General features: G+C 45.7%; 1 protein-coding gene across 1 annotated transcript; it reads right to left on the bottom strand.

The window, feature by feature from the left end:
- Positions 1-2,498: 2,498 nt before the first annotated feature.
- On the bottom strand, positions 2,499-4,033 carry LOC107303758 (UDP-glycosyltransferase 73E1-like). The gene has a single exon (XM_040522739.1). It carries the CDS (start codon positions 4,013-4,015, stop codon positions 2,573-2,575), a length of 1,443 nt encoding a protein of 480 aa, XP_040378673.1. The 5' UTR covers positions 4,016-4,033; the 3' UTR covers positions 2,499-2,572.
- Positions 4,034-9,856: the final 5,823 nt, after the last annotated feature.

Raw genomic sequence — 9,856 nt, 5'->3', positions numbered from 1 at the left:
GAGGGCGCCTGTTCCTCGAGTGCGTGGCGGACGTGCTGAGGGGGCTCGATTACCTCCACGGGAAACAAGTCGTGCATGGCGATGTGAATGGGAGTAATGTGGTCGTCGGCGCCGATGGTCAGGCCAAGCTCGCCGACTTCAGGTGTGCGAGCGTGGTAATCCCGGGTGGTTCCAAGCAGCCGGTGGTCGGTGGAACGCCGACGTTCATGGCGCCCGAGGTGGCACGCGGCGAGGAGCAAGGGCCGACCGCCGACGTGTGGGCTCTGGGCTGCACCGTCGTCGAGATGTTCACCGGCCGCGCCCCAAGCCTGACGCCGCCTCGCCGCCCCCCTCCCCACCTCCCACGCACGGCTGGCGACGCCGCCGCTCTCTCCCAACGCCGCCGCCTACGCCGCCTCCCCCACAGCCCACCGGCGTTGCCTCCTCCCTCACTGCCGACCGCCGCACGCGCCGCCTCCTCCCCCACTGCACGACGACGACGCCGCCGCCGCCGCCCCCACAGCCCGCCGCTGCCTTCTCCCTCACTGCCGGCTGCCGCCGGCGCCCCACTGCCCGACGCCGCCCACTCCAGCTTGGCCGCCGCCTCCGACCAAGACGGCTGCTCGCTCGGCCACCGCCTCCTCGCACCACACGGCTCAGATATGAGAAAACCATGAGTTAAGAGAGATGATGCAACATATGACTCAAGGGGCAGAATAGTCCATTCATAATTGAAATTTATTTTATTTATCGTAAACCCTAACGGCATACATCAACTAGGGTCAGACGGCTGGTTCATTTTTAAAAAAGAAGGTCAAATTTGCAAAGTTTAAAAAGTATGATCAGATTCATAATTAACCTTCGAAGTAGGGTCAGATATATAATTCTCCCTAAATAAAAACTTGAAGCAGGTATTTTAGTTTCTTGAACTGTCGGTAAAAAATGTGAATAACCGTTCTGACGGACGACAGCCCAGTGAATCGACCTACCCACCAGTTTAATTCCAACGTGGGTCTAAGCATTGCTCCTTTGTTGTATATGGTCTCGTCTTGGTTAAATTCATCCACGGATGAATATTATATAATTTGTACATGTCAACTAGAGGATACGATTCCATACTGGCGGAAGAAATTATGAGCACAAAAATGACGCCTTGCATGGCGGCAGGCTCATCACCGGGGACGAGAAGGACGCCATGTCCACACGCACACCACACGTATGGACACGTGCGCTTGCGTGGCCACAGCCATGACCATAGTAGTGAGCATTGTTGTTCTCACCTCGCTCAACGACACTAATTTATATTGGATGTTAACGATTGGTATCATCTGATAATGTTACCAACTAGTATAGTATTATCTGGTAAGATATAAATAAGTACTATTGACGCTACCTTGTGAGTCAACACGGAGGTGTGGCGGAGCTTAGGAGAGGCATGTGCTGGCGTGCGAAACCGGCGAGGGTAGCAACATGGGGGTTGTTTGTTTTTAGGGACTAAACTTTAGCCACTAGTCACATCGGATATTTGGACACTTATTATAATAAATAGTAAACGTAATCTATAAATAAAACCCATGCATAATTTTGGACTAATTTACGAGACGAAACTAATGAGCCTAATTAATTCATAATTAGCCTATGTGATGCTACAGTAAATATTTGCTAATAATGAATTAATTAGGCTTAAAAAATTTGTCTCATAGATTAATTTGATTAGTCTATATCTAATACTTCAAATTAATGTCCAAACATCCGATGTGACATGGGATAAACAACCCCGTATAGGGGTGGAGGGGCACAGCCGGAGAGGCGGTGCGGGGTGGAAACGAATCATGTACAAACAGAGGTACGTTCGGTATATTTTATATGATTTAGGCCTGGTTTAGTTTCTAAATTTTTTTCAAAAATATCACGGCAAATCTTTTGAACATTTAAATAGAACATTAAATATAGATAAAAATAAAAACTAATAGCACAGTTATGGGGAAAATTGTTTGACGAATTTTTTGAGCCTAATTAGTCCATGATTAGCTATAATGCTACAGTAACACATATTTGCTAATGACGGGTAGGCTCAAAAGATTCGTCTCGTGGTTTCCAGGCGAGCTGAAATTCGTTTTTCATTCGTATCCAAAACCCCTTTCGACATTCAATCAAGCGTTCGACATGACTCTTTTGCCAAAAATTTTTTATAACTAAACAAGGCCTTATATATATAGATATATATAAGTTGATTAATATTTATATGAATCAACTGTGAAGTCATATACTCCCTTTGATTTTTTTTAATTGACGTCATTGATATTTATATTTACGTTTGATCTTTTATCTTATTCAAAATTTTTGTCTAAATATACAAAATTATCGTACTAAAGTTATTTAGTAATATATCAAGTCATCACAAAATAATTTATAATTATATAATTTTTTTAATTAGATGAAGGGTTAAACGTACCTTTGAAAGTCAACTACGAAAATACCAGAGTGAGTATTAAACGGAGAGAGTGCTGTTGCTGGTAATTTGACTTGACGATATTAATGTGACACAGGAGTGCAGGGCAGGACATTTCAATCAAACAGAGAACATCGCGTGTCACGGACGCGGCGGCGTCGTTGTCGTCGTGCCATTTACCACATCGCGAGGCTGGAAGCGGGCGACCAAATCCACGAGGTTGGCGTGCGACGAGCCCCCCTCGCGCATGGCCGCCCTCGCCTGCGCCGCCAGTGCGCGCGCCCGCCGCCTCCTCGCCTCGCCCTCCTCCCCGCCGTCCATGACGCTCCTCACCGCCGCCTCCACCGTCGCCCTCCCGACCACGATCTCCTTCCTGTCCGCCCGGTACACGACCGGCTCCTCCACCCCGACGCCCACCCCGATGCTGAGCACCTCCACCGCCATCTTCGCGTTCAGGAACTGGTCGCTGAAGTGCGGCCACGCCACCACCGGCAGCCCCGCCGCCGCCGCCTCCAGCGTCGAGTTCCACCCGCAGTGCGTCACGAACGCGCCCGCCGCGCGGTGGGACAGGATCAGCGCCTGCGGCGCCCACCCGCGGATGATCAGGCCGCGCCCGGCCGTCCGCGCCTCGAGCTCCCGCAGGAAGGCGAGCGACGCCTCGCCGTGGTGGTCGGGGCTCTTCACCGCCCAGATGAACGGCTGCCCCGACGCCTCCAGCCCGAGGCCGAGCTCCACGATCTGTTTCTCCTCCGGGTGCACGATGCTGCCGAAGCTGACGTACACGACGGAGCCGGGCTCCTTGCCGTCGAGCCACTGGAGGCACTCGTCGGCGCCGATGGCGGCGGCGTTCCCTCTCGCCGCCAGCGTCGCGGTGCTCTGGTGGTAGAGCGCGACCGGCCCGACGGTCCAGACCTTCATCCCCCTGGCGTCTGCGTAGCCGGAGACGTACTCCGGCTCCATCTCGAGGAAGGTGTTCATGACAACGCCGTCGGCCTCGGCGCGGGCGCGCTCCACGTCGTCGGCGAACTTCTCCCACCCGGGGTTGCGGAAGAAGCCCGGGGCCTGCGCGCGCGTGACCTCGAACCTCCTCGCAAGGCCAGGCACGACCACCGGCTCGTTGTCGTCGGCGACGCCGTCGTAGGCGTGGAACCTCTCCACGTTGTGCTGGCAGAGGAGGCAGAAGGCGCACATGCTGAAGAAGGTGAGCCGCGGCACGCCGAGGCCGGCGGCGAGCTCCGACGTCCACGGGTGGCAGAAGTCCGACACGACGCACGTCGGGTACGGCGCCCCGGCGCGGAGGTGGCGCTCGACCGGCGCGCGGAGCCGCGCCACGGCGAGGAAGTAGCGCGCGATGAACTCGCCCGGGACGTTGTCGATGTTGTCCACACCCTCCGGCATGCCGGCGCCGGCGTAGTCGAGCGGGAACTCCGCGAGCCGGACGCGCAGGCCGGACCCCTTGGCCGACTCGACGGTCGGGCGCACCCTCGCCGCCGTGGCCGGCGTGGCGACGATGGTGCAGACCGCGCCGTGGGTGGCCAGCAGCAGCGCGGTGTCCACCGCCGGTATCAGGTGGCCCTGCGCCATGAGCGGGACGAACACGAAGTGCGCCCGCGCCGTCATCGGCATCTCGATCGACACTACTGCAGCTAGCTAGTGTTCTCGCCGGCCGGCGATGGATCTTGAATGATGCGGTGCTGTGCTGCTGATCCATGCATGTCTTAAAGGGATCGATCGGCTGGCTTCATTGGCTATGGTCCAGGCCGGCGGCCGTCAGCATCACTGAGTTATTGAGAAGCCGGCCATATGTATCTGACAAGGATGGCTATTTTTTTCCCCTTATGTTTGTGTCTTTGTGAGCGAGTAACAGTAGTGTGTCTATGGGTGATCTCGGTGGATAACGAGCCAGCTCGTTAGGAATTAGGAATGCAAAAGGTTAGCTTGGCTCGACTCGTTCGAAAATTTAAGCCGACTCGTTAGGCTTGTGAGCCAATGCTTAGACAGCCGGAACATGGCCAGTGGAGGACGGGGCCACACAACGGCGGACGGAGACACAAAGCGGAGGCCTAGGCGACTCCCCGATGTCTAGGCGCCTGGCAGACTCAGTGGCAGGCTAGCGGCATGAAGGTGCGGATACACGGATAGTGAGACCTGGCGCGGCACCGATGGGCGATAGGCAAGGGTGGCGTGATGATTGGCTGATGGCGATGGGAGCCGACGATGGCGAGTCAGTGTCGGTGACGGGAGTGGGCGATGTGCCGATGGCAATGACGAGTGGGCGATGAGAGCCGGCGATGAGAGCCAGCGATGAAAGGCGAGGACCCGGCGATGGCGAGTCGGCCTCGGCGCCTACGGGTTGCAGTCAGGGCGGAAGCAGAAACTAATCATGTGTAGGGCTAAATCAACACGTGCTTCGTTATTTTTAAAATACATGGTAAATTAACAAGATATAAGTGAGATTATTGAGCTAAACATAGGGTTTAAGCCCTAACTGCCCTACATTTGATTCTGCCCCTGGCTGCAGTGCTGCATAGATGGATGGTGAGTCGGCCTCGGCGGCTGCGAGTTGCAGTGTTGCACGGATGGAGTTCGTCAGGTAAGCACTGGACATGATAGAAGTAGGGTTTGCCCTTTTCCGCTGGCCTATGCGGCATGGGCTACTGCCCTGTGGGCCTCTCTGGCTCGTTATGGCTAGTGAGTCAACTCGAGTTGTTTTGTTAATGAGCTAACATGCTAGCTCAACTCGTTAAAAAAATAAAACGAGTTGGACAAACTAACGAGTCACGCGCTTTCTGTCCATCCCTATGTATAACAGATTAATGTCACTATGGCAAGGATTTGGATCCTCTGGAATAATCCTCACGGTCATATATATGGGTCCAATAGCATGCGAGACTTACAAGTCGGTGAGTAGTATCGTATTGTAGAGGATCCCAACTTATATGGTCACCGGTATTAGCTTATGTCACCCAGACAAATTGTATATGCTTCCGTTTCTTAAACAAAATATATAATTAATGGAGCACGAAGAAATTATGTAAATTTATATCGCTGGGGCTATATAATTAGAAAAAAATAAAATAGAAACACCGCATGCACCACGTGCCACCAACACAACCGTATATTGGTGTGGAAAAAGCCCAGCACAATGTTGGGCACTGCTACCGATGTGCCAGCCTACACAAACTCGCCCCGTTTTTTGAAGAGAAAAACAAACGAGTTTATTTACAAATAAAAATAATTTATAAGCAAAATTTTTATTTATGTTCTCATAGAATTTAAGAACCAAATGTTATAAATTATGATAAAAAACCATTAAATTAACTTTAAGATTATATTTTAAATTTATATTTTGACTTATAAGTAATTATAACAATGAAACAATGAAAACTGAGGTCTCCAAAACAGCATGGATATATCAACTAGAGATTCCTAGAAGCACCTCAACAACACTCTCAAGAGGTTATGGTGCCCGAAGGCACTACCATTGCCTGCCTAGTAGTGCACAGGGCTAGGCTTTGAGCTTTGTCTTTCTCAGGGATGTTGTAGCCCTATCGTATGCCTGTGTATCTAGAGATTGTCTTCCTCACTAATCTTATGGTTTTGTTATCAGTCTTGCTATACGTATGACCTAATTATACTATTTGTGTACGTCTGAAACACTGCACCTATTTATTAGACAAACGGGTCAAGTGAGTGGCACTACAGCCATTGATCAATTGGATCGTACGTAAGTCAAATGGATGAGTCGTACACATAGCAATTTTCTTTTGTTATCCATCCGCTCAGATAGGAGTAGCACTAGACGCTTGGTATCCATTATGCATCCCCATATCAATATCCACAGTAGATGGATAGAATATGAGTAAGAAAAATATCAATCTAAATTTTGAATACAAGGAGACCAATACACATTATATGGACTTTGTCTATAACCATTGAACATGTGAGAAACTCGTGAGCCGGATTCGGCAATTTCTGCTACTGGCCGTCACCCACTTCACAGCCATTGTGCCCTAACCGAGCGTTACCCTAGCCTAGTGCCACTTACACCCATGCATAGGCCACGACACTGCTATCCAGTGGTGGAATTAATATAGGACCATTAAAACCCTTATAAAATTTTACAGTAAAAATCAATAAAAATAACGGCTGAAACTATATCTACTACGTTAATATCCTCCTAATCTCGATCCGCCGCCGCTAATATCGTCACCTATGGAATAGCCGCAAACGGCACCATCACCGTCCAACAATCACCTCATCCTTTTTATACGCTGCCCGAGCACGACAGGAGCCACCCGCTATCGTGGAACCATGTGAGGGGCTATCGATCTATCGACCAACACGCCACGCGCGCACCGTAGTTTGTTCACCATGAGGAACCACGTACGTACTAGACCTAAATATAGAAGGGAAGGTTGGTGAGAAAGGAAAAAAAAGAGATGAGAAAGAGGAATTAAGAAGGAAGGGGATGGATGGATGGAGCAATACAAGATGGATCTGGGGCCACGCTACGAGTGACACGGGAGTCATTACGTGTTTTAACTAGAGTATATGAATCATGAAAGGTAATACGTCCATTTCCGTAAATTATTACTCCCTCCGTTTCATAACGTAGGATGTTTGATTATTTACTTGTAAAGTTTGATCATTCGTCTTATTTAAAAAAATTATAAAAATATCATTTTTTTTCTTATGACTTACTTTATTATAAAAAAAACTTTAAACATGACTTGTTATTTTTTATATTTATACTAATTTTTTGAATAAGACGAATGGTTAAACGTTGTAAAAAAAATCAAACATCTTTATATTATAAATATAAAACGGAGGTAGTATTAGAAAAGCGATAGGTAACGTATATAATCAGATTTAGTGTGCTCCCATGTCCCATGTTAAGTCTTTCTTTTTATTGAGAGGTCTAATTAGAGGGTGATAGGTTGATCTTCGGAGTAGGGTCGAACGGCAAACAAATCAAAACCGTCGGTACGGTGAGACATATGGTGGGCAACGAGCTCTCGCTGATAGGGGTGATAATGCCCTAACTTTTTAACCTATAAATTTTAAGGATTAGATAAAAATAAGGTAGGCTAAAGTTTTATAGATTTTGGGTCTATTTTGTTTGAAGGAATCTTAATTTATAGAAATAAGACAAGGCAGAAATAGTAATGCATGTCCACGCTAATTCATATGTATTTTTCCAAGAGGTTTAATTAGATAAAAAAAATTCTACATTTTTCACTATAGCTTATAGGAAAGAAAAAAAATTTCTTTAGTTTTTCTATACTTCATCATACAAATTGAATAAATTTTGTAGAAATCAAATCCTTTATGTTTGCTCTAGGAATAGACCCTTGGAGCTAAAATTAAGTTGTAAAAAACCTATGGGTCAAGACCCACTGCAATCCCCGACTGCCCCGAGGAGTGCAGTGAAAGGAGAACTAAAAGCATCAACTTCTCGGCCTTGATCGGTTAATTCCAATCATAAGGAGATTTAAAGGAATTAAAAAGAGATTTATTCCATACCTATTATGATATAGAATTATTTTTTTTTAATACTCTTCAATCTCTCTTGGAGAATAACCGAACAAGACCGGACTAATACTAGTTGGCCGTTAATACAGGGACCAGAGATGACGACGGCCCTTCACTCTACAGCGAGAATTGATTGAGGTGGCACCAAGCCAAACCACCCCTGGAGCTGACCTTACTGGTACCATCCTTCGTTGGTCAGCTCGTTCCTCATGCAGATGCAGGACGAGAAAACAAACATGAAGGACGAGAAGACTAATATAATAATTTATAATCGTATCATTATAATTTTATAAAGTTAGAGATAAATTGTTGTTATCTCAATAACATGTGAGATCTATATGAGTAAATGACATATAAGTCAGGATGACATATCTCCAATTTTATAAAATTATAATGGTATTCTTACAATTTTCATGGCACTAGTTTTGGTATAACATAAACACCCCCTTCTTTTCAACTCTTACGATTCAAAATTTAAATTTTCAACCTTAAAATTAAAATTGTTAAGAGTTTTTTCACCAAAGTTTATTCTCTAGCTTTTTCTTTTAAATCTTTAAAAATACATATATAAAATATTTATTAATATATTATTTTTATTTATAAATATGTCGTTTGATATTTTTAATAAAAAAACTCAAACAATCACCTTCAAAGTTTTATAGAAGCACTACTGCTTTGTCCCACAGCCAATCCAATTTATTCTTTTTTTTCTATTTAACCTTATTTATCTCTTGTTGAGTACTCCTATTCTATTTGTTTAACGTTATATTTGCTATGAAGGGAGTAAGGCATAGGGTAGTGTTTACTATCCAACCCTAATTTATTGTAAAACTTTTATAAATACTTATATTTTAAAATAGACAGAGTGACTAACAAAATTAAGTACGTGAGAGTCTTTCTTATCACATCAATGTCATACCTTGGTGACGTGCAAGGCTTTGGTCATACCACATTCATGGTCCCATGCTTCAGTTCAGTGAACCATAGCCAAAGTATGGCGAAGAATACAAAGGACTGTCCTTGAATATGGCAGAAAGAGGTACGGGATATTTCCCATGAGAGAAATATGTTTAGGCATGCTCTACTTCTCTGTCTCACGGTCGAAATTCACTCTCTTGATATCCGCAATCTTTGTGTAACTCCATTGAGAAGATCAAGAGTTTAGTTATTATTCCTGAAACAGTTATTATGGTACGTTCATTTGGTTATTCATCGCCAAGAGAATTTCATAAATGACACTGGACACTAGTATGAATATGTCACAGTGGCATAAAAAAACAATATAATCTCACTGTACAGACAACTATTTTCTGGGGATAAATCTTTGATTAATTGACACAACATTTTCAATCCATAAAGAAAATGAAGTTTTCATTTGTTTTTTATATACTTCACTCGTATAGACCAAATCTAAATCTTCTGCCTTTTTTTTCTTAAAACCCGAGGGAGCCCTGGTGTGCTCAACGTAAGTCCACCACACAATAATCACAATCATACGCGACAAATGCCGCCTCAATAATAGGGTTTTAAATTTTTGGAATATATAATCATCTTAGGCTAACAGGCGTGTGGTTTCAGGGATGGGATGAGTTGGCCCTGACCGTGTTTGGTTGGTGGATGGGTGGGATGAGTTGGACTCAGAAGAGGAATATTCCTCCAAGATCCAGGTCCAACCCATCCCACCAAAATGGTGGGACGGCTTCGTCCCAGGACGACTACGATGCACAGAGGGATATTCATTTTATTTATTAAATTTATTTAAAATATATTACTGGTACAAATATATATTTAATTTAGATTATTCATATATTAATCCTAGTATTTAATATTTTATTTTGGGTATGAGAGGTAACATTTATCCCATCTCATCCCTTCAACTGAACAAAAAAC

This window comes from Oryza brachyantha, chromosome 3 (genome assembly GCF_000231095.2).
Source record: "Oryza brachyantha chromosome 3, ObraRS2, whole genome shotgun sequence".
Classification (NCBI taxonomy): domain Eukaryota; kingdom Viridiplantae; phylum Streptophyta; class Magnoliopsida; order Poales; family Poaceae; genus Oryza; species Oryza brachyantha.
The sequence above is the reverse complement of the archived record's forward strand: the minus strand, read 5'-3'. Positions and strand labels throughout refer to the sequence as shown.

What these genes read in the sequence shown, in the direction of transcription:
- LOC107303758 (XM_040522739.1), bottom strand. Translation starts at nt 4,015, where the DNA reads ATGGCGCAGGGCCACCTGATACCGGCGGTGGACACCGCGCTGCTGCTG.